The sequence below is a fragment of the Annulohypoxylon maeteangense genome, assembly GCF_022496945.1.
Source record: "Annulohypoxylon maeteangense strain CBS 123835 unplaced genomic scaffold GGS22scaffold_9, whole genome shotgun sequence".
Lineage (NCBI taxonomy): Eukaryota > Fungi > Ascomycota > Sordariomycetes > Xylariales > Hypoxylaceae > Annulohypoxylon > Annulohypoxylon maeteangense.
In genome coordinates, this window is record NW_025953256.1 from 1373364 (window position 1) to 1397763 (window position 24400).

Genomic DNA, 24400 nt, shown 5'->3' on the forward strand with positions numbered 1-24400 from the left:
ATCCGTATGCGCGGGATGTCGTAAGCCTCCGTGGGACTTCACCTTCAAGGTCTATCGCCATCGAAACGTAGCGTTTTATACCATCCACCTACTGGTTAGCGCTCTACTATATACGACATATGACAAATACTTACCTAGGATTGTGGAGCCTTTTAATCAATTTGATTATATTATATTATCCTCCAAGTACTTGGGGTTACCGATCTGACAACTTGAAGTTCTAGTAGTATTGCCAACATCTAGCAGATAGGTAAGGCTTCAAATGTAAATATCTTTGAGGAACTACGTATCTAAGGATGATGCCGTACTTAAGTTAGCCCTTAATTACTCTATAATATACTCATAAATATACCTGAAGACAAGATTTTGCCAGAAATCGCCTTTGAAGTGTTGTATGCGAGAGATGCCTACCCCTTTTCCACGATATGTATTTTTGCTTAGTCATTCTAACAGATGAATATTTGTGGGTCTATATTAGTTCTAGAAGAACAGTTGCTGGCAGCTGGCTACAGCTATCGTAGATCAGCTAGCTACAGGAGGGGCACACCGAGCTTACCGGTTATCGCCGCGATATCGAACTATTCAAACATCAAGTCGGGAGGTTCCAATTAAATCTTACGACTTATGACCTTGTGGTAAAACTTACGATCAATATTTTTTGCTTCGTTAGATTCTCAATTGGTTATATGATATCTCTATAAAGGGTCTTCGTTTCCGTGTTGCACAATGTCGAAGCGGTTCGGTCCATCCGTCTTTTTACGGCCACAATTTCTAAGAAGTCGACCCCCTCCTCGACGATCCTTCACAGTTGGCGCAGATAGGACCAATAGCTCACGCTGGATCAACGGAGCTGCTATTGCTGTCATTTCATTATCGGGTTTGCTTTTCGCAATGGTATGTTGGCCCCAGACCCCTTCCGTAGCCCTAGGCCGTCCAATTGACTAAACCCGCGTGCTTCAGACGTGCCAGAAACCGGCTAAGTTCGATGCCCGCACACTCGCCGAGCTCGACGAGCGGACGAAGCGCGAAAAGGGCGTTGACGAGAATTCGCCTATGCGTTTGCGCATGGAACAGTTCATTCGCGAACAGCAGAAGGCCATTGTTTTCGAGCTTGAGAAATTGGACGGCCAGAGCTTTCGTGAGGACACGTGGACCAGAGAGAAGGGGGGCGGTGGTGTCTCCTGTGTCTTGCAGGAGGGAAACGTGTTCGAAAAGGCTGGTGTGAATATCAGTGTCGTGTATGGGACCTTGCCGAAGCCTGCTATTGCAAAAATGAGGGTCAACCACAAAAACCTTGCCGAAGCAGATGAACTCGATTTCTATGCGCTAGGTTTAAGTATGGTCCTGCATCCCCAGAACCCAATGGCACCAACCGTGCACCTAAACTACCGCTACTTCGAGACAATGCTGCCGGACGGTACACCACAAGCTTGGTGGTTCGGTGGAGGCAGCGATTTGACCCCGAGCTATCTATTTGACGAGGATGCTGTGCATTTCCACAAAACATTGAAAGAGGCTTGTGATAAGCACAACAAAGACTACTATCCCAGATTCAAGAAATGGTGCGACGAGTACTTCAGCAATACGCACCGGGGTGAATCCAGGGGTGTTGGTGGAATTTTCTTCGATGATCTAGACGAGACCGTGGCCGATGCCGACAACACATTTGCCTTTATCCAAGACTGCCTTAAGAGCTTCTTACCTTCTTATTTGCCAATTATGCAAAAGAGGAAGGATATGCCCTTTACCGCAAAGGAAAAGGAGTGGCAGCAGGTGCGAAGAGGTCGATATGTGGAATTCAACTTGGTTCATGATCGTGGAACAGCGTTCGGTTTGAACGTCCCCGGTTCTAGGGTCGAGAGTATTCTGATGAGTCTTCCGTTGACGGCATCTTGGCGGTACATGTATGAGCCAGAGCCGAGGAGTCGGGAGCAGAGACTAGTCGAGGTTCTGAAGAACCCTAAAGAATGGGTGTAATGATTGCTGACGTAAGAGATGTAAACCATGCATATATCGGGTAAGGCGCATGAAAAGGAAAAAAACTGCTGGGGCTGTATATAAAATTAGATACTGTTTATTTAATAGATACCTACCTACCTAGGTATATACGAAGTTATAATAATACCTCACTACCTATGTTTGTCTCATTTTTAAACTTGTGTCAACATGATTCACATTACTTCGTGGAACGTAAGCCGTTGTGAGTAGATAGGTCACGGGTAGGCATAATGTATCGATAATATTATCACCAATGCACTAGCCCCCTACCAGCACCTACCCGTAATGCTAGGGGTGTTTTCCCCATAAACGCTTTTCACATGCCCATATTAAAATCAGTCCCTTGTCTCGAATAAGGCTGATAATAGAGTTTTGGTCGATCGCCTGTATTCTCAAATTAGAGTTTATTGGATAATATGGATTGAGTGACCCGACAGGGCGGGAACCGTTTAGACATTTTGACGTTGGCAGGTTGGACCGTTTAATGTCCCGAGCACGTGCCAAGTCTTGATTTCGTGTAAATCGTAGGTGGACTAATCTTGGTGGGGCCGTGACAGTGGACGCGGCAGGAAAAGGACATAGAACCTTGGAAACCTTGGAAGGTCCTACCCGTGTGAGGTGGTGTCATCAAAGAGAGTCAAAAAAAGACTCGACCTTCTAGGCTTCGAAAGCTTAAAAAAAGTAAACCAAGCTCAACTTTTTTTCTATCTTCTCTTCGTAACTAATAATGACATAAAATTTCAGAACGCGCATATTTTCACCTTTCGTAACCCCTCAACTTGATTCAATCAGTTTGGTATTACGTTCATTTACCAATCTCTTACGTCGTCGCAATCGTCGTTACATGTATATATACAAACGTTACGTTGCCTCACCTCTCAAGATCGTGTCGATCCTTGACATCTCGACGATCCATTTTTCTTCTACGTATCCACGTATGCGACAAGACAGCACTGCAGACAAACAATTTGTTTTTTCAACGCCTAGACGTCTGTCGCGTAGTACATTCATCCTTGTTGACACATTACAGCTGTCTTCAGGAAATCTAACGGTATCTTATCCGAGTCATGTTCGGGGTTGTCCTGCCAGATCTAAATTATTAGATCCAACCCGTCGGAATGCTTTCACACCTTCGCTTCCACAGACGGGGTCCGTCCAATCCCTCGTCTCCCATACCCGAAAACAGCCCTTGGGATAGTGCAGCCCTTCAGCCAGCCCAGCTCGTCCCCGAAGATGGTGTCCCGACTCCCGAGATTCGGTTACGATCCGACGCCTCTATTCCCTTCGCTCATACCCATGGACAGCCGCCTTTGCAATCATCTCAACCCACCTCGCCTCTATCACAGCAGCAGCAGCAGCAACCTTTGCAACGTACCCAACCACCAGTCCTGCCTCCAATCGCTAGAATTTCCTCGGCTGAATCCGATCTATCCATAGACCTCGTTAATTCCGACCCGAAACAACACGAAGAATTCAAGCAAGAATTAAAACCTCTACCACGATCGCCTTACAATGAAGATACCGGCTTTATTGGCGGGCTAGCCTTACAGAATTACCGCCGAGAACAAGAGGCACTAAAGCCGGTCTCCTCGGAAAGAAATACAATAAATGCGTCCGATTCCGTCTCGTTTGGGACACATTCTAGCGTAGCCAACTTTTCAAATCGTCCGCCACCACCTACTAGACATGCGAAGGCTGCCTCCTCCTTCATCTCGCCTTCCTCGCTTCAGAATGCTACCACGACGAGTAAACGATCGACGAGTGCGAAAATGGCGCCGGAACCACAGGTTTCGCAGAACCAGGCCATGGCTGTTGATGCGCCTAGGGGAAAGAAGAGTCTTCCCTTCCTCAAGAATCCTATGTCGACATTGTTATTGCGGAGGAAAACTAGTCAGAATGTACCCGATCTAACATTACCATTGCGTGGTCACGATGAAGAACCTTCGTACGATCCTCGTATTAGAGGAACCCGAGTTCACGATTTTAGTGCTCCACGGCCGAGAAAAGTCGTGACGATTAATGAGTCGACCAACTTGGGAGCCGAGAAGTCTCGTCCAGACACTATATCACCTACCATGGAATATAACTCCCCTACAGAGGCGCCTCCAGTCCCCCCGAAGGACGACAGTTCCCAGTCTGCTCGGTCGTCTTCCACTTATTCTCGGACGCTATCAGTTGATACTGCGTCTTTGCAGAAATCCCAAGGCTCCAGGAATAGCCTTCCTAGCGCCGGATCTAGAATTGGCCAAAATAGCCAGAGGAGGAAGAGCTCCATCCCACCTTCACTCATGTCCTTATCCCGTAATGTGTCAGAGGCATCCGCTCGAGATGTTCTCTCGTCATTGCCTAGACATATGAAAAGCACGTCTTCGCGGTTTAGTTTCGATATGATCGGTGCAGCGAAGCAAGAAAAATTGCTTGAAGAGCGACACCGACAGCGACAGCAGGATAGAAAGGCAGACGAGACCCACGATCAGCGAGATTCTCGTTTTGATGACTTTGATGAAGATGCATTTGATTATGATGCGATGGATTATGACGATGGTCTGGAAGAACGTATACCAGGTGTAAATGCCGATTATGAGGAGGAAGAATTTTACGGTGCTGATGATCCAGATAATGACCAGGAAAACTTTTCAGGCTTTGTTTTCCAGAGATCTAATCCCATATCAGAGTTAACGAGCCCTCGTAGTGCCGGGGTATTACCTACACCCAGGGATGAAAGCGGCAACGTCATTGGTTATGCGATGACTGAAGAGGAAGACTTGTCGGATATCCCACAACCTTTGAATATTCCCGCCAACGACCGAAGCGAGGCTCCTACGACGCAGCCATCAGAGGGCGATACTCCAACCGGCCTAGGTATCCAAGGACTCGGAGCTGTTAATGAGATGCCTAGGCGAATGTCCTTTGAGCAGCAACGACAAGAGGATACAACGCGAAAGCCTCTTTCCAAAGATGATGAACTCTATTTCAACGACGGTCTTATCCACGATTTCGACGGAGAGGGCGATGGCTCAGCTTTTGATGAGTCTATATTTGACCTAGACGATACAGACCAGTATGGTCGACCCATTCCTGGGCTATTTGCCAATGCGCTATCGCAAAGACAAGCTGGCCAAGAGGCAAAGAAACGAGAATCCGATATGACGTCTAGGTTGTCGGCACAATCTGAACTCTCGCAGTCTACTGCTCACACTTCGCTCAGTGCTGATCTACAACATAAACCAATGGGATTAGACGTCAATGAAGAAAGGATCCCGCGCATAGAAGAGCGGCAGTCATCGATTTCGGACTTGCCGGCTGCGGAACAAGATCAGATAGCCGCGTACCAAGCAGCTCTAGCAGCCGCTGCTCATCAAGCCGCTGCTTCTGGGAAATTTCGAAGGAATTCCTCTCCTCCACCAACTGCGACGTTAACCATAACGTCCCCAACAACATCCGGATCTTCCCAATGTCATCCGGACGATGTTGATGATTACGAGTATGACAACGAGTTATCGTCAGGATTGGATGACTATGAACTTGATGACGACGATATTATCGCAGAAGCTAATGCCAGTGCTCTTGCTAATGATTCAGATGGTTGGTATGGGCAAGAATTTGGGTTTTATTCTGCACCAACACCACTACATGTCCACCATGGTCCCAGTATCCTAAGCGAGAAGAATATCTACCACTACTCCCATGGGGGCTATTTCGGACCAAGCGGTGTCGATCGCTCTACCTCCGGTCGTATCGTCTCCCGTGAGCCGAATTTGACACCTATTACTGAACGCTCTGAGTATTCGAACCGGAATTCGATTATGAGCCTAGGCGTACCTCAAAGCGCGAATCCTAACGGGCCGTTGCAGAGTCCCGGCTTGGCTCAATTGGCGATGATGGCTGATGATGATAACATGTCACTGTCAGCCCTGCTTCGTTTACGCTCCAAAGCATGGGGCGGCTCACAAGCGTCGCTCGTAAGCTCCCGCGACGGGTCACCCAGCGATAGAAATGGCGCTACAAGCCCGTGGGGACATGACCCACTCGGTATTGGACCTTCGCATGGGCGCAAGAATTCGGCCTTTTCTATCTTCAGTCAGGACTCGACAGGAGCGGGAAGTGGTTCAGGTAGCCCTACATTAACGATGTCGATGCCGGGCATACCGAATCATGCGATTCCACCTCTCAGTGTACCATCTATCCCAAACCCGACTTCCGCCGCATCTCCTGTCAGTGCACCAGTGTTCTCTCCCTTACAAACGTCTTCAGTGTGCCCGCCTGTGTTTGAGGACGAAGAGACAAGTCCGCTTGACGAGAGGAAACCTAGAGCAGGGAGCGCAAGCACGTCGGCATCAGGCACAACGCAAAGACCTTTTTCGGAGAATATGAGTCCGACCGTAGGTATGCCTTCACAGAAGAGGCCGGGTATGGGACACAGGCACAGGGGAAGTGCAGATAGCATTTCTTACACGAAAGAAGAAGACAGCGGGGAAACACGATGGATCATGGAAAGACGCCGCACCTCAGAGTCAGGCGAAATCGAAGTCCTTGGTCGGCAAGTGGTCGATAGGGGTAGGATCTAATGGTTTCTAAGATGCCTTCGAGATTTATGATGACGCGATCGCTCTTTTTTGCTACCCGCAAAGGATAAGGGTAGGGGTCTCGGTGTAATGGTGGTGAGGTGACGATAGAGAGAGCAAGCTCCTGGATTTCCAAGTCGCACTTGCTTGGGTTCGATAACGAAGCATTGGGAACTAAGGGTTGGTAGCATAGACATATAAGGGTTTGCCGGAGTACAAAAGGATCAGGTCATTCGGCTTTCTTGGGGCGGTTCAACGGAGGCTATCGGACAGAGAGTGGCTTTTAATCGTGTACACCTAGTATCTACGCAAATCGTTGTATAAGTAGAATAACGCCTTTCGGCAGGACTAATGTTTACTATCAAGTAAGCACCTCGTGTTTAGAACTGGATCAAGTCATGTTCTAACATATCGGCGTCGGTTAATAAATAATGTTAATTAACTCGGACTTTGATGAATTTTATTCTCGCGATGTTGCCTGTTAACGGTAGTGGCTTCCAGCTTGTAGCTGAGTCCTAGGTACCGGGTACCTGCCGATTTACAGCGAAGCGATTGGTGGAGGAAGGATGACGTCAAGTGTGTAACAAACGCCTCCTCTGCATCTCATTTTTTTTTCATGTACACGCTTAAATTCAGTAATTCTGGAATGATACATCTAGGACTTAAAGAACTTAGCTATGCTAGTCAGATCGCCCAAACGAGGATAATCGACCACAGCCACATGCGTAACCTGTGGGTCTCATACCGAGTATTGCATCATAGCCATTCTCTAGCCTTGGATGAGCAGATTGGTTGAATCGGTAGTATGTTAGTATTTATCACTTCCTCCATTTTGAAGTAATCTACAAGAAAGAAATACACATATCGTTAGGTTCGAAGATCACGATGAAACAGATTCCGGAAGTTGGGGTTTTAGGCAAGTCGCCGCCAACTAAGCCGAGAGCTCCGTCTGCTCGGCGACGGAGGTTATCGTGGCGGTACGCCGTCTGCTCTTTGATCGCAGGCTACGTCGTGTATTGTTATACGTTTTCGTTACCCCTTTTCGCTCATCTACTTCCCGAATACAGCGGTCCATATTCAGTTGGGGCGGTCGATATCGAGGTCCCCGTTGCGTCTCCGCGTGTCGTTGATACGGCGCGGCTTAAGGGGACGAAAGAAAATGCATTTGAGTTAGAGACGGTATTATTCACGATTTATTATCCCGCAGCACAGAACGCTGTTAGCCAAAAGCCGAAACATTATTGGATTGAGAAGCCTCTCTCTGCGACAACTGAGGGATACGCCAAATTCTCACATATCAGTAATTTCATCGTGAACAAGTTCCTGGCCGGAGCAGTAGGTGCTCTCGTGGGGAGTATACGGATCCCTGCGCAAGTCGATGTGCCGCTGGCCGACTTGGTAACTGCTGTTACGGAAATTCCGGAGACTCGAGATGACATTCAGGAAGTCAAGAAAGTGATACAAATCGCGGACGGTGGTCATCCGGTTATCGTATTTTCGCATGGCATGTCGAGTAGTCGTACTAGCTACACCCACTACGCCGGCGAGCTCGCGTCGCGTGGCTACGTCGTCGTCGCGCTCGAACATCGAGACGGCTCTTGTCCCGGATCCATCATCATGAAAAACGGCGATCCGGACAAAACCAAACTCCTCTTCGTCGTTTCCGAAGTGAAGTCCGCTTCAGGGAAGGACCTCACTATACCCGAGTTCAAACGAGCACAGCTCGATTTTAGGGAGGCCGAGATCGAAGAAGCCGTCCGAGTCCTGAAACTCATAAACGAGGGCCAAGGCGACGAAATCTTCAAGAAGAATCCTAGAGGAGAAGGGGCGGACCTCAAAAATTGGAAAGGTCGCCTCAACACAGACGACATGGTCGTCGCGGGGCATAGTTATGGCGCAACGGGTGCCATGCAAGCGCTACACGGCGGGCCGAGCGCCAAGCGGCCGTTCAAAGGTGCCGTCATCCTCGATCCAGGGAAGCACAGCGGTCGCCTTAACGATGACATCCGGGTCCCTCTCCTAGTCGTCCATAGCAATTCGTGGAGTAGTAGCGTGAGTCTGTTTTACGGCCGCCCGCACTTCGACTCCGTCAGGGATATCGTCGAGAATAACGCGCTAAGGGGCATGCCGAGCTGGTTCGCGACGTCGTTGGGGACTTCGCATCCCAGCGTCACAGACGCGCCGCTATTAGAGCCGTTGCTATTGAGTTGGACTACCGGGGCGAGGATCGATGTGTATGAGGGCTTGAGGCAGTACGTGCATGTTTCCGAGGACTTTCTCTGGTTTTTGACAACGGGGGAGAAGAGGGGGTTGCTGAGGGAGAAGGCGGAGTTTCCGCAATATGATGAGGGTAGAGGATTTGGCGTGTGGAAGCCGGGACAGGGACGCGGGGACACGGAAACGGAGGGCTGGAGGAGGTATTGGCAGGTTCATGTCTCGCCGAATTAGATGTTTTGGCTGCTTTGGCGTTGGGGATTTGCGGGTCGGCTGAATTAGGTACGACATCTATTGTGTTACGTAGGGCTGTGGGATGTGTTCAGGGGCTTGGGGATCTAATCTAGGTAGTTACCTAGGTAACTAGATAGATATAGAAATCAGACTTATATTAGTCCTGTACCTTATTGTGACCTACGAGTATTTAATTCGGTACAATATTATCCAGCTATGGAAGGCTCATCACCAGTTCCCCTTTCCTTGGCATATATCAGGTAGGTAGCATCTCATTTCCATCCGACTTTTCTACACCACGCATGGGGCAAACGCCGTATACAAGATGATGTCCTACACACCGAGCAGACGCCACCAAGTTGCGGGCTGAAACTAGGCCAATCAGATGTTTTCCACTAATTATTCCTGCATATACGTAGGTGCCAATGAAAGATCAACATCTATGTAGGCCAGGTTTCGTGATGGCGTACAGACTTCTCGGGCGCTGTTTAAGACATCCCTTCGCTAAGGCTGACAGGTTGGCCTCGGGGATTAATGATCAAATATCAAGCTTTCCCTCATACCATAGTTCCCAAGTAATCATTATGTTAAATACAATATTCTATCCATCTCTCACATACTCTCTAGGGGAATACGTCGTAACACTCGTCATAATGGATTACGTACTGTGAGTAAACCGTTTGAGATACCCCGTGTTACCATAGTTACCTACCTAGAATCTAATACATTTCTTTTTAGAACCTGGTAGCAAAAGTATTCTTCCAAACAAAACATTATAGTACATCGCGAACGATGACCACCAATCTCGGGCCTCTGACAACAACATTCACACCGGCGCCAGAGTGTACTGAAGTCATCTCCGGTATCATATTTACGCAGACTGGAACCGATGGTAATACTACCACACATAAGTATCACAGTCTCGGGCCGAGCGATACATCAAAATGTTACCCGTCGGGGTTCGAAGTCATGTCCGCCTTTTACTCACCTGGGAGATGCCCTTCAGGTTGGTCATCGGCATGCGGTTCCGTTTACATTGCCAGTGAGACCATCACCGAGACTACAGCTACTTGCTGTCCACTGTATGTCAACATCTCTACATCTATACAAGCTAACATGCGATAAATTCTGATCTATATCTTGCTTTACAGCGGATACACGTGTAAGCAAGCAGCAGACGAAACAGACACATGGTCGACACTTTCATGCTCTTCGGCTGTAGAAACTTTGACTAATGTAACGGTCCCGGATGATAATCACCAGACCAGCAAGGTCACCCAGCTCTCCCACATAATGGTAAATGCCGCAGCTATCACCGTGCGTTGGCAGCAGACCGACTTCACCGCGTCCAAAACCGATACAACAACGACTTCCGAGACTACCTCCTCGTCTTCTATCCACTCAATATCCGCACCCACATCAAGTAACACCTCTCCCGCTAGCGGAGATACGGGACTAAGTTCAAACGCCCGAATAGGAATAGGAGTTGGCGCGGGACTTGGAAGTCTCCTCCTGATATTAATTGGATCAGTGGTCGGCATAGGGTTTTGGTGGAGGCATAGAAAGGCGAAAGAGAAGGCAAACGAAACGACTATCAATGCCGCAGACCCTGAAGCTACGAAATCCCCGGCGGAAATGTGGGCGCTGCACCAGCAAGAGCTGGAGACTTCGAATAATAGACATGAGATGGCTACGGATGGTAATCGGCATGAAATATCAGATACTTCTAGGTTAGCGGAGCTGCCGTCGAATCGATGGAGTCAGCTTTGAGTGGGGGGAATGGCTGGACAAGATATGATATGGACGTCCCAACCGGTCTGACGCTATATCAATTACCTACTAGCTTAGGTACCTAGGAGGTGGGTATAGGGCATAATAGGGGTATGTATAGTTCCATTCAATGTATATATTAGCTAGTAGGTCCGAGTTATAACATAATTGACCTAGTATTTAGGCACACATTCAGAACGCTAAGAGCGAGTCATAAGGCGATACTCCAATATACCTAAGATCCGAATGAGTTTCTTATTTAACAAGTTTCTATGTAATTTATATGGGCAACTTCTAGTAACAGATCATGATGGAACCTTCATGACGCTAATAGTGACCTTATTCGTCGTGCTCGGAGGTAAACGGCCGCCTCCCGCAATCAGAAGTTGGCTTTGATCTTCTAGGAACACATGTAAGGACCTCGTATAAGAGGCTCCTTCAGGTGTCGATACTTTCTTCCACGCACCCTCAGCTCCGAGTGCCGTATTGATGTAAATGTCAGAGCAACAGCCCGAAGACACGATGATGGTTCCGTTTACCCCACCGGCTGACGACCAAACGACATACGGTGAGCCAGTAGGGACTGTGCCATCAGTTGTTCGCAGTAGGTGGTGAGTGGCGCTGTTGATTGACTCCGGGTCGCTGGAAAGACGGTAGTAAACCGGGAAGGTTCCTGAGTTCGCAGGGTTCGGTCCACCACCATACTCGTAGGTATAGATATATTGGCCATTTGGAAGCAATGCTAGGGTAGGCATGCCAGGTCGTTGGCTGTAAGTAGGATAGGCAACATCATCCACCACGTCTCCCCAGTTAATCAAGTCCGTACTGGTCTGATGAACCATCTTCTGGCCATGCGCCGGATCTCGCTGATCCGAATAGTAGTAGATGAGTTTGCCGTTATGAAGCAGCAAAAATGGTTCCCACACAGGGGTCAGACCGTTATTAGGCCTAGCTTCGCCCCCAGCAGCAACATGGCTGAGAAATTTCCAGGTCTTCCCGCTATCCTTAGACCCGTAGAGTTCAAGATGAGTGCTCGAGAGATTCGTTGGGATCGATGAGCCGGCTAATAGTACGTCCCCCTTTTTATATCCCGCGAAATTCTCCGGTAACACGTAGAGGAAAGGTTGATATCGGAGTCCGTATCCGTACGATTGATCTGTTACATTGGATAACGCTGTCCACGTAGCCCCCTTATCACTGGATTTGTAAACGGGGAAATAGACCGCGGGTGGCTCCGGGCTGTAATTTTCCCATGTTGCTAGGATTTCATTATTTGGAAGCTGAGCCGTACGCGCATATAGAACCCTTGGGTCCGTATAAGTTGAAGGTGGAGTGAAGATGGCAACCTGCGAAAGTTCCTTAACGCCGGAATCTTGTGCTAACACAGAGATGGTGTAGGGCACCGAAATAATGGCCAAGCCGGCCAATAATCGTTCACAGAACACCATGTTCGCTGGCTACGATATATCAATGAGGGCGCTGAAGATTTACACACCGATGTCTACGTAAATTTTATTTGTTTATATATTTGTATCCCGGGTTCACCGGTTAATTCCTCGCTATGCTCTCCGCCGAGTAGCTCCGCTAAACCAAGATCTCCCATTGCTACCCCGGGCCTTGAGCCGAGCCAATCAAGGATCATCTCCAAATACGAACTTGGTAAGGTCCACAGCCTAGACCTATGCCGATTCATGGAAATATCTTAGTCGTATTTCATCATCCAGTAACCGGAATATCATAGGCCTCAAATGATCAGTAAGGTCCCAAAGTCTTGGGCTCCACGCATCTTGGACCACGCCGCACAGCTGACCACAATTTAGTGCTTCCAAGAGCCTCCTCATGCGCGCCATTAAAACGAGGCAAACATGAGCTGAATAGGAGCTAATTGAGCATAAGAGCAAAAGAATGCCTACGCATTATTTTCGTATAATTATTCTAGATATATGTGACTCGGCCGAAATCGAAGGAGGTGGTCAGGTAGGTAGCAAAAAAAAATCAACATAATTGGACTCGATTACCTTCAGCGCCTCGTTGAGACAAGAAAGTGTTAGCTAATTATTGTATCAGATTCAAAACTCAATTACCCTGAAATGTTAACGTATACGCAATGTCGAAAAGCTACGTAGTTAGGTTAATGTTGAGGTGTTAAATACGGGGACTTAACTCAAATATATCGCTATTAGCAGCTATCTCTATGATTTTTAAAATCTAAGTATCCGAGTTAGATCGAATAACTATGAAACTCTCCAATATTGTTCTGTGTCATATTGGTTTAATGAAATCTTAATATGTAATGCTTCGTGAGTTATGGGCGGTCATTGAAGTGTAGGTCTAGTACGGCTACGTTGTGATGATAAGTAAGATACATCCCCTAGTGATTGAAGCACTCTGTTGATAGTACAAATAAAGAAGGGCCTCAAATAGTTTCATTGTAGGTCGTAGCGGTTATATTCCTCAGCAAGTGCTTGACCAATATCATCAAGGTTGCCCTTGTTTAGGTAGGAACCCAATATTAATCAAGGGAATTCTCACTTACACCAATAAAGGTGATTCATCACGAACACATACACACCTATAGCTTGTTGTATGACTAGGTAGGTAGGTATTGTTAAACCCCTTTATCACTTATTTGGAAGAGTGGTGTCTCCCCCCTTTTACAATTATCATCTCTCACATTCGAGATAGATCTACTATTAAGGTAAATATTTTACCCAATACGACTAACAACGAGCCTCATATCACTACTTATATTTACTATATCATGCTAGTATAACTCAAGAGCAGTGGTTTTCGAACACTTTTTTGTGAACAGACACATTCCCTTGAGAAGAACTAGAAAACGAAATGGGAAGTTCTGTTCGTTGATAGCAACATCTCTCAACGTACCTCCTATTCTGTAAGAAGTTATTCGCACGGGAATATCTTTCTATTTCCTACATTTGTAGATAATTATCATTAGCTGCCATAAGAAGTATTCAGCAGGGGGCTGGGCCCATCGTGGAATCGCAACGCCCTTGTTACTAGGTAGATAAAGAACATGACCGCTGGAGTACCTAGTATGCTTCATGCGCAGGCAGTGGAAGAAACAACTATCCATAACTCTGGGCATCTAAACGCAACGTCTGTCTCTTTGTACTTCCTGCAAGACACATTAGTACGAACCACAAGCACAACTATGTTGTAAGTCATGTCGTGATGACTTACGGGTGAAATCCACATTCTCTTCTCTTTCGATACAGCAACTTTCCATATGTTCAATTATGTAATTTCTGCACTGTTTGGATGCGATTGCTTCTCGTCAATCTTTTCTGCCCAGATGTTTCGTTTCGCTACGACCAAATGCCAAGAGCGGTCCTCACAAAAGTTGTATCATGTCTTTGACCGGTAAACAAAACTACCGACGGCGTCGCCGTCCGATCCAAGTAGATTGACGCACCTTGTTCACGATGGCCCATCTAGCAGCTCGCATAGGTAGGTACTCTTTACATAGGTACACACCCATTGAAGACCCAACCTACCCAAGGTCCCCCACAAGAGCCACGATATGTCACCGGGCTTGCAAGGATCGGGTCGATAGAGTTAGGGGTCTGAGAGCCTCTATCGACGAGCATCATACCTGTAAAAGGTATACAGTACGTGCGACATGCGTATCAGTATCTGTGTGTATGTATACTTATGCAAGAAAACGGATACATATATTTCCCATCACGATGGCTGTATGTACAAAAAACAAGAAGCAGCCTAGATATTTTGACAGGTGGGTTCTGTTCTGTTAGTGCCGCGGCCGCGTCGACGGTGCCAAGGTATTTGCGTAGTAGCAGTAAAGTGATGACAGGTGGATCTCAGCAATTCGATAGTGTGCTGCAGCACTGCCGTTAGCATCTATTTGGGCAGTCCACAGCTGAGCGATTGCCGCCACACTGCGCGAAATTCTTACCCAGCAGCCCAGAGATGCTACTCTGTTACCTATTACAGCGCTGGAGTTTGGCCAGTCGGGTAGGCTCTACTAGCTGAGCAGTCGAGTACCGCACATGGAGTCGCTCTGGATAGGCCACCCAGGCTCCCCCGCATCCAGCCCACCCACACACCCTGCAGGGGACCGACAATTCAGGGCTTTCTCCCAACTGGACTGGCCTCTCTTGGTCCCAAGCGTCAGTGAGTGAGGCGGGTGTAGATGCTTAATGCAGGGGCGGGTACCATTATTACATGCGCATTGTACTTTCATCCATACCTTTTTTACTTACCTACAAGCTTTTGCTTGCGCATAGGCATATAGAGACATACCTATAAGCTTTCGGGGATCACACAGATAGTGTGGGGTTTGAGGATGAGATCGGGTTGCGGTTATGACGGTTAGATAGAGTAGGTATTGTCTATGCTTTCGTCAATCTACAGCAAGATCTCGGGCTTTCTCGATGCAATGTAAGCGGCGAATCATTAATTCAGCGGTGTGACAGTAGGAGAAATGGCGCCACGAGACCGGTGGAATTCGATGTGTGATCTATGGCTTGTCTAGACGCTGAAGGAATCGTCCATTATGGGCAAACCGAGCCTCATCACATCACACCGATATCGCAATATTGGCTGGCGGATTGGGGGTATACGGGAACAGAACCCGTAGCCAAGCTCCCGAGATCATCTGGTCACCGTTATGCCGTTATTCCCATCTAGAAGGTAAGAGACTCTGGCGTTCTAAAGCATAAGTCTTTCTGTTTCTTATTCGAAGAAGAGGGAGAGATAGAAGCTTCCACCTAAGGTTTGATCAACTCTGCATGAGATATAATAGGTATCGCGGAAATATAACACGTTTTCGGAATCTTCATCTTATCACATTACGGGCAAAATCATGCAAATGCGCAGAGTGGGCTGAGTGGGGTGACGAAGGCCAAGGACAGTCCCTTGTTACTGACGATCACTCCCCTTCTTAACCTTAGGGAGATATGCGGGGAACTCGCCAAAGTCTTGAGCTCTGCTCTCACGAAGGAAACAACTGAATTTCAGGGCATGTGATGCCGTGAAGGGAGAGACATAATTACATAGGGTCAAAGCACATCGATTCCTTGATCAACGTTATATGCATAGTAGCACTTATGCTATCATAGCAACCACTATGGTCGCCACCTTTCGTAGCATATCTCATGACAATGATTTTAGACAATTATCTTGATATTCGCAGCATGGTAAGACCTTTTTACCTACTAGGTAATGATTTCCCACCACTCGGAGGAAAGATAACGTCCAAGATTCTGGGTTTCTAGAGACCATCTGAAGTCCTTTTGCAGGCATACAATTCGTGCACACTTCGCTACTAGGTACCGCTTAGGTCGTGATGAACGATACAGATGGGACAGACTTGGCGTTGGTAGGAAAACGTTATTCATTCGAGACTCGGATTCTGGTTTCGCCGGATCTTGGAAACATCATAAAATCAAATCGTCCAGAACCTCTCGTCTTGGTGCCTGTGTTTGCTGTAGGGAAGTGCACGTGGCGAAGGGACGTGCGTGTTTGAAGCCTGAAACTAACAGAGTCTGATGTTGAAGGCAAACCTTGCGACGGATCACCATAAGATCTCCTTCGCCCTTGAAATCTACCCCGGCGCGACGGGTTCAGCCTGGCCTTGCTGTGTTGGTGATAACCTCACGCCCAGAGAACGTGCGCGGTCCTTGCATGGGGGATGTTGGCACCCTCGATCGTGAACCGGATGCTTGGCTGTTTCTGACCAAGACAACGGAGAAAGCCTTTCTCGACGTAGCGTCATCCGACATGCTACACCGGACGGTGTACTTGTGCCTAACTACGGAGATGGTGACTAGATAGATCAGACTAGACTGACAAACTGATAGACAGGCAAGAAGTGTAGGTAATTAATGATGATATTTGACATTGGCAACTGCTTAATATCGATATGTATTACCACGATTCGAAGCTTTGACTGCGGGGAACAGGGACTCGTTAGTGTTCTGTATCTGCTGCTAACACGGCTTCGGTCATGAATCTGGCGTAGCTCAGGTACTAGACATGGCCCGCGCCATGAGATAGTACGATGGGTAGTTAAGAACTAACGCTAGATCTTTAACTACTAACGTAGTAAGCGGTATGGAAGAATAAGATGACGGTTCTATAGCTCGATTGAAATTAAATGCCGGACATCGTGAACCTTTCTACTCCTTTCACGTGCGATGACGATTGGAGATCTAAGAAACTCCAAGATTTATCTTGGCAATCTTGAACAATAGAAAGCGCGGTATACGTAAGCTAGTGCAGGTGTGAGGCCAATCATCGTAGTGGCTGAGAACATGAGCTGAACGAACTGACCAAGTTCTCAGCGGCAATAGCCGTTATTAGCAGCTAGATAGCTAGATGCGTTGCATCGACCACGGGCTTTCGAAGAACAACGCCGGTCGAGCTCCCCGTTGTGGAATCGGAGACCGAGCGAATGGAGACATCGCGAGATGAAGATGCGACCTTCCCGCAACCCAGGTCTTAATCGATACCAAGAACAATATGGGCACTCGGAATTCGTGCCGAGGGTAGGTAAATAGATTGATAACATAAAAGGACTTGATGGGATCGACATTTCGATAACGAAGATACTGTAGCATCCTCATCGCCTTTCTCGCACCGCACCGAAAAGATGAAGTACCAGATTGTCAACCTTGCCATCTCGGCCGGCGGTGCCTTGGCAGCCACCAGCGGCGAGTTCAGCATCCTAAGCATGAACGTCGCAGGCTTGCCCGAGATCCTCAACGGCAACGAGGTCCCTGGAGACAAGACCAGCAACTCGCAGCAGATGGGTACCAAGTTCTCCCAGTACAATTATGACATAATTCACGTACAGGAGGTAAGCCGACGCCCATTTCATACATACCTACTCCCTTTCCCAACCCATCCTCCCTGCATTCGTGATACGCAAAGGTTTGCGAACGCGGTTGAGGTTTGAAACCCATTAAAATCCTTGTGACTTGCATCCGCACCCCTGTGCTATTCACCCCCATTCGTTGAAACAGAGGTCCGAGCATTCACTGCTGTGGACAATCAAGATCTTGGGACTAAAATCTAGCGAGCACAGGACTTCAACTATCACGCCTACATCTACTCTACCGACACGCACCCGTACCGCACGGCCACTTCCGGCGGGGTGCCATTCGGCTCCGGGCTGAACACCCTGGCCAACTTCAATTGGATCGACTTCGACCGTGTCAAGTGGGCAACTTGCAGCGATGCTTCCGAGAGCGATTGCTTGACTCCTAAGGGCTACACGTTTATGCGCGCCATCATCGATGACGGCGTCTACGTCGATGTGTACAACCTACACGCGGATGCGGGTACCGAGGACGGTGATGAGGCAGCTCGCTCTTCCAACCTGAAGCAAGTCGCCGATGCCATCGACACCAACAGCAAGGGCAACGCGGTTCTCGTTTACGGCGACACCAACAGCCGATACACGCGCACCAGGGACGGCATCACCATCTTCTCCACGCAGAACGGCATGAAGGACCCCTGGGTCGAGCTGATCCGCGGCGGCGTCGTCCCCACCGTCGAGACGATCTGCACGAACCCCAGCACGACCAACACGTGCGAGACCGTCGACAAGGTCTTCTACCGCGGCAGCCCGCTCCTGAGCCTAGCCGCGACATACTGGAACTACGAGAGCAACAAGTTCCTCCAGGCCAACGGCAGCATCCTGTCCGACCACAACCCGATCACCGTCAACTTCACCTGGTCGGCCGGCTCATCCCTGCGGCAATCCAGTTTCTGGGGCGGCCCGCACGGAGCCTGGTTCAGCGACGTCACCACGCTCGCGACCAAGACCTCGCCCAAGGCCAGCGTCCTCACCTTCCGAGGCGCGAAGCGTCTCGATAGCGTCGGCCTTACTCTAACTGACGGAACTACATTCACGCACGGCGGCACCGGCGGTGACGTCTCATCGCTAACGCTGAACTCGGGCGAGCGCTGGACCAGCGCGCAGCTCTGCCAGGGCCAGAAGAGCGGGGAGACGCGCAACTTCTACATCAAGGCGACCACGAGCAGCGGTCGCACTCTTTCCGCCGGCACCTCAACCTCTGACTGCGCGACATACACCGCGCCGTCTGGATGGGGCATCGTCGGTTTCCTAGGCCAGGACGGAGATGAGATGGACCAGTTGGCGTTCGTATATGCGCCGCAGTAAGCAAGCCTTAGGCTTTTGGCCTCGGCGACATTGTACATAGCAGCAGTACTAGTAATACATAATCCATAATTACCTACCTACACTCCCCACAGCGTCATCATCGTTGCGCGGCTAGTAAAGTCCAAATAGTCTGCACTCTGCAAAGCCTAGAGAAAAAAAGGGGTTGGTTAAACTTTTTTCGCCAATCTGCCTAATCCAAACCATCTAGAACTCCGCGACTAGGTAGGATTGGCATCATACCGTCGTCGTAGCAGCCTAAATGGGGGGAATATCTACTGCCGGACTGATGTTGGTGAGATTCTTGGGCGCGGCATTCTAACGTGAAGGAGGGAGGATCGGCACTGCAAGATGCAGGCAGATACAGATCTTCAGCGAGGCCCGCCCCTAGAACACGGGAAGGGGGTCGCAGAGGGCGCGGCCACGTCGTCTCCGTCCCTTCTAGCGTAGAAGGGACGAAATAGGTAGGTATCGAGGTAGGTTAGGCAATTATAATTAGATTAGGAATCCCTCGTGGCTATTCGCGTACCTGCGTGGCTCGCGTGGCTTCCGGAATAAGGAATAAGCATTTTCAGCCTTGTAGTGCGACGGCGTGTGGTTTGGGTATGATACAGTACGATATGGGATGGTATGTTTCTAAATCAACCCGATTCTGACCTGAGATGGGCATCCCTATTTCCCAATTCAGATACCTGCCGTTCAGGACGGACAGGACGGGACAGACTGCTGCTCTGTACGGACGTACATAGTCCGATCGGAAGTGCCGGTAGTAGGACCAATACAATTGCTGACGCCTTTTGAGTGATATTTTCTTTGCCAAGATCTATCGTTGGTGGATCATACTGGTATCCATGAGGTAAGTGGCTTTCCGACGTTACCGTATGTCCCGACAAATGAGATTTCGTGATTCGCCCTGCATCTAGAAGTTGGCATCAAAGGGAATGACAATTGATATAATTACTCCCGGTATCATTTCTCGTTTTGTTACGTGACGAAACCAACTGTTCTATGCTTGAGCCCGTGCTCATGTTTATGCACTGACCGGAATCAGATCAGATCCGAATTCCATGTCGAGTTGTTATACCCCTGGAGCGATCATCCTTTCAGCCCTTTGGGGTGTCACCGCTTCATAGAGGTCGCATCCGCGAGATCTAACTTAATCTGGTTTCTGACACGAATTGATATTTGCGTCCACTCAAATATTTGCAACGGCAATTCCGCGAGAGATGGTTCCTTGAGCGGATGACGAGGCTGAGATTCGCGATTGGTTACCATAGTAATGATATCCATAATGTAATAAGTTGAACGCTACTAGGTAGGGCTCCGGACCAGCGCTGGGGACGCCCAGGCGAACGGTTCGCAAGGACCAACGGTTCCTGCAAATTTATGATTGCCGGAGCAACCTATCAAAGGATCTCAATGGTTCAAGACGCCATCTTCGGCTAAGCACATTAGGCTACGCCACGGTCTCTAAATAATCACGGCAACTTGCCTCGAGCCGTCGCCTTGTCTTGTTTTAACGCCCCGCTGAAGCTTATCCAAGGATAATCTGGCTTCGAGAAACTACATGTTCTATTTGATGTCTCAAGAGAAGCCGTGTGGCTTGCGCCAGGTAGTCGGCATTGGATTTCATTGGCCATGTTCCAAAGGTCAATTGCCAATGCCGGCTATCTAACCTCTAACAACTAGCGAATGAGCTAAATGAATGACCATGGTGATGGCATGATCAAAGCGGCTGCACAAATCCAACTAACCTCGTACTCGTTCTAAGACACGAAAGGATAGGAAAATTGAAGTTTTTAGTTTACGCCAGACTTGACTGGAGACAACTAGACAACCAGAGGGGCGCAAGGATTCTTAGAACGGTTCCTCGTTTGAATCTGCAGGAGTTGAGAATACCAATTGTGAAGAACCACAGTATGGGATAGAACAGAGAAGTGAAAAATCCCGTTGGAGAAGCATCTTAGCAGGTGTTAAAATCAAATTTCGCTAATAGGTCGATGGGTCGATTAGCATTCATGGTACAACGTCTTGTAGAATTTGAGGCGCGTGATTTACACGTTCTGAGCGAGACATTCTGTCCCGAAGGAATATGACACGCGATTTTGACCATGTTTTTTTTTGGGAATAGGAATAACGGATGTAAAGGTACGTTGGCTGGCTGGCGACGCCCATTAGTGGGGTTGCTGCAGCTGGAATCCGTCCGCTTGGTTGTTGCTGTACATCAAAGATTTGTCGGTACCCGTTCGTACGGTTCAAGAGAAATCCCTTGCAGGACGTTTTATTTAGAAGGACCGTTGGAAGCTTTCGAGGAGTGGATCTCAATCCTATATCGTAGAACACGAACATCATCCCGGCACCTCTGCAAGTAGGACGGTCCCGAAAGCCCGGTTGGCCCTAACTCGGGCGTACTCCTGAAATTTTTCTCATGGTGTAGATATGTATGGTATCTTGATGTAGAAGAAGAGAAATGATATGTTATCGACAGTTGGTAAATATGACAATTGACTAAGGCACCAAGTTATACAGTGTCTAGGTAAGTGTGTTGGCCACTTCAGTCAAGTTGGCGAATCGATCGAATAATCGAGTTTTTAGAGTGCAAGTTTGCTAGACTGACCTAATGCACGCCTTGATATTTTATTGTTAGTTAACATTTTATAGATTGCTGTTTCACATATAGGTTGACAACTGAGTTGTAGCGAAGCAAGGTCATTGACGATAGTGAGAGCCAGCATTTAACCAATAAGATCTTTGCCAATCGGTTTAGGAGAAACCTCTGTAGAGTACGTGCTTAGGAGTAGGCCCTTCTGCACCGATTGGTAACTTTGAAATCGACGTCGTCGAGACCCTTGCTCATGTCAGATATGCGTTATGACAAGCGAACGTACATAGGTACGCATAGCAGTACGCATAGCATGTATTCGGGTTGTAGCGATTCCATTTAGATCTCCAAGGGTTGACCCTCGAAATTGCGTCAGGATTTCTCCGGTCTATGACCCAACCTTCCTACTCTGTATGTACCTCCGGAACGCTCCCGGGTCAGCATGGGCGGGACTCTTCTGAAAACTGATCTTGGGTATGTATGCAGCTAAAGATAGCCTCAGGTAAGATAGGTGGGGAAGCTTGAGGCTTTTGCCTTTCTTTGGGAATGAATGGCTGAGGCAAATTTTCGACTGAACTGTTGGAGGGTATCAGTAAGAATGTGCACAGACAGGTCGATCTTCGCATGCCGAGGTTGTCCGACGATGAATCGATAGTGTTCTGCAGATAGTCGGCGTCTAAAGAGCTCGCAATTCAACAATTGGGTCGTGAAGTGGCCATTGCGCACGCGTTGCAATTGACGACGTGCGCTACAGACCAGCTAGGCTAGGGTGAATCCTTCAGTATTCTAGACTTTGTCCGTTGGTCCATGACAGGCTCCCTAGCAACCTGGCTCATTTCTAGAAGCGGACTTTACGGTACGCATTGGGTGGGGTCTCTCTAATCTTGCAGGTGGTGGGAATCGGTTTTTAGGATTACATTGACCCGACGCTGGCTTCACATTATGAACCATCGTACCTAACTAAGGTAGAGCTTGGTAAGGCTTGGTACCCTATGTAGGTAGCTAGGTAGGTAAACTGGCACGTTATGGTATTGTCGAAATATCGTCTGTTGGAAAGACTGAGAATGATTCCTTTTTTAAACGCGCTTGGACGACCTCTCCTCGTGGCAAGCTAGGAAAATACTGTAACCCCGGTAGCTGCTAGAAAGCTGCTAGGTAAGGTATCTAAGGTACCTGCGTCTGAGTAGATATTGAGGAATTCCGGTGCGATACCTATTTGTCTTTTGGTAACGCAAGTATGTATGTGACGTTATTAAGACCTAGATAGGTATTTGATGCTGAATAACACACTTGTCTTAACTCTGTCAGCCCATGTACAAATTACACAGTAGCCTTGGCAACCAAAGTTGACTCAGTCGAGATTCGTGACGACACTAGGGGGGGTTCTCGGCTCTACTCCCCAGATTGGCATCCGAACATGGCAAAGAGCTGGTCGCTCGTAATCATAATCTTAATTCTTTTGGTACTCCAGCTCTCTTTGGTAGCTTGGTCAATATCTTAGCAATGAGTTCCTATGTCTATTCGGGTCAACGGGCTCGTGTCATCATTGTGAGCTTCGCAGCGTGAGCAGAAGTGGTACTTCAGTACACGGTGAATATTCGCCAAGTCGGCCTGCATCGCGGGGCGTGGCATTTCGTGATATCTACACGACATTTTCCGCAGACCGCAGGCAATAGTCAATAATTCCGACGAGATAAATCTCACAGCTAGCTGTCGCCAGTCGTATTTGTCCACGATTGGGGGAAAGCAACACCCTGATTGCGGCTTTGGATTTGGTGCAGATACGAACTTTTAAGGCTAAGGCAATTCTCACGTATTCGCTGTTAATTGGATCTAATTGCTCGACTTAGAAGAAGCAATCTAACTCTCGAGGATACGGTAGCAGCGATGCACGGCGGTCATTGTACTTGCTGGATATTTGGCGCCGTGGCTTTGCGCGGAATAGTGGAATAGGTATTGGTAAGTACGAAGGATTAGACTCCTCTGAAGAGTCGATCTATCTTAGCCGAATAATGTTGCTGATCTGGAGAAGATCGAATTCGGAAGCAGGTGAACCGGGTGAAGCTCCGGTCCTTTCGCATAATCTAGTGTTGGCGATGATCCGGAAGCACGTTCTTTTTTGGCGAGGTCCCGAACTCGGCCAACGTGGATGTTCCTAGTTTACACATGTCGCAATGAGCTTACGCGGGAGAGGATGAGAGAGGCTTGCATTAGCAACTCGAGGCGTCGCCAGGCTAGGCAGGGTCCTGATATTGTCACAGGGAAATCCCTGAGCTCTGCGTGGATGCCGCCTACCCCTTGCAGCCGACAGTATCAGAATATCTCTGGATACGGTATAGCGGCCGAAGGGCACGCTCTCCGTCGCTTTTTCTTTTTGTCTAATCAGTCTAGTATGGTTCGTGTGGCACTGTGGCAACGACCATCATTCGTAAGGTGGCCAAGACCAATTATATCGACTATAGCATGTGTTACATCTGAATACGACTGGGCTGCCCTAATGAAAGCTGACATTCTGTATAGTGTCAGACCCAGTGGCGACGTACTAAATCCTTTGGGCTGGATCTTGCGGGTGTAAGTGAGGAGATACCTAAAAAGGACGTCCCGATAGAAGTTGGTGATAGTGATAATGCAAGCCTCGGAGACTCGTAACTAATCAAAGTTCCTTAAAAGTGCCTATAGGTGTGCGCTGTGGCTTAGGAGGAGGAGAAGACTATGCGAAGTAGGGTTTCGGAGTGGGTTATGTCTTATTGAATTGAGCTGTAAGAAAGCCTCGAAAATGTGATTGGTAGGGTTGATATTCGATGTATGCGCGACTAATGCCGCGTATGGTCGGGAACGATTCTATTGAAC

At 48.3% G+C, this 24400-nt stretch overlaps 6 protein-coding genes across 6 annotated transcripts; 5 read left to right on the forward strand and 1 right to left on the reverse strand.

The window, feature by feature from the left end:
- Positions 1-578: 578 nt before the first annotated feature.
- GGS22DRAFT_164610 (coproporphyrinogen III oxidase) lies at positions 579-2111 on the forward strand. The gene is made up of 2 exons (XM_047961556.1): positions 579-894; positions 961-2111. The coding sequence occupies exons 1-2, from the start codon at positions 727-729 to the stop codon at positions 1975-1977; spliced, it is 1185 nt and encodes a 394-aa protein (XP_047818738.1). The 5' UTR covers positions 579-726; the 3' UTR covers positions 1978-2111.
- Positions 2112-2623: 512 nt separating this feature from the next.
- Positions 2624-7021, forward strand: GGS22DRAFT_164611 (uncharacterized protein). The gene has a single exon (XM_047961557.1). The coding sequence runs from the start codon at positions 3117-3119 to the stop codon at positions 6564-6566; it is 3450 nt and encodes a 1149-aa protein (XP_047818739.1). The 5' UTR covers positions 2624-3116; the 3' UTR covers positions 6567-7021.
- A 147-nt stretch (positions 7022-7168) lies between these two features.
- Positions 7169-9171, forward strand: GGS22DRAFT_164613 (PAF acetylhydrolase). The gene has a single exon (XM_047961558.1). The coding sequence runs from the start codon at positions 7449-7451 to the stop codon at positions 9009-9011; it is 1563 nt and encodes a 520-aa protein (XP_047818740.1). The 5' UTR covers positions 7169-7448; the 3' UTR covers positions 9012-9171.
- A 458-nt stretch (positions 9172-9629) lies between these two features.
- Positions 9630-10924, forward strand: GGS22DRAFT_164614 (uncharacterized protein). Its single transcript, XM_047961559.1, has 3 exons — positions 9630-9678; positions 9750-10093; positions 10163-10924. Exons 2-3 carry the CDS (start codon positions 9804-9806, stop codon positions 10779-10781), a joined length of 909 nt encoding a protein of 302 aa, XP_047818741.1. The 5' UTR covers positions 9630-9678; positions 9750-9803; the 3' UTR covers positions 10782-10924.
- Positions 10925-11039: 115 nt separating this feature from the next.
- GGS22DRAFT_164615 (glycoside hydrolase family 93 protein) lies at positions 11040-12256 on the reverse strand. Its single transcript, XM_047961560.1, has one exon. The coding sequence runs from the start codon at positions 12227-12229 to the stop codon at positions 11087-11089; it is 1143 nt and encodes a 380-aa protein (XP_047818742.1). The 5' UTR covers positions 12230-12256; the 3' UTR covers positions 11040-11086.
- A 4858-nt stretch (positions 12257-17114) lies between these two features.
- GGS22DRAFT_164619 (mannose-binding lectin) lies at positions 17115-19031 on the forward strand. The gene is made up of 2 exons (XM_047961561.1): positions 17115-17622; positions 17851-19031. Exons 1-2 carry the CDS (start codon positions 17416-17418, stop codon positions 18949-18951), a joined length of 1308 nt encoding a protein of 435 aa, XP_047818743.1. The 5' UTR covers positions 17115-17415; the 3' UTR covers positions 18952-19031.
- The last annotated feature ends 5369 nt before the right edge of the window (positions 19032-24400 follow it).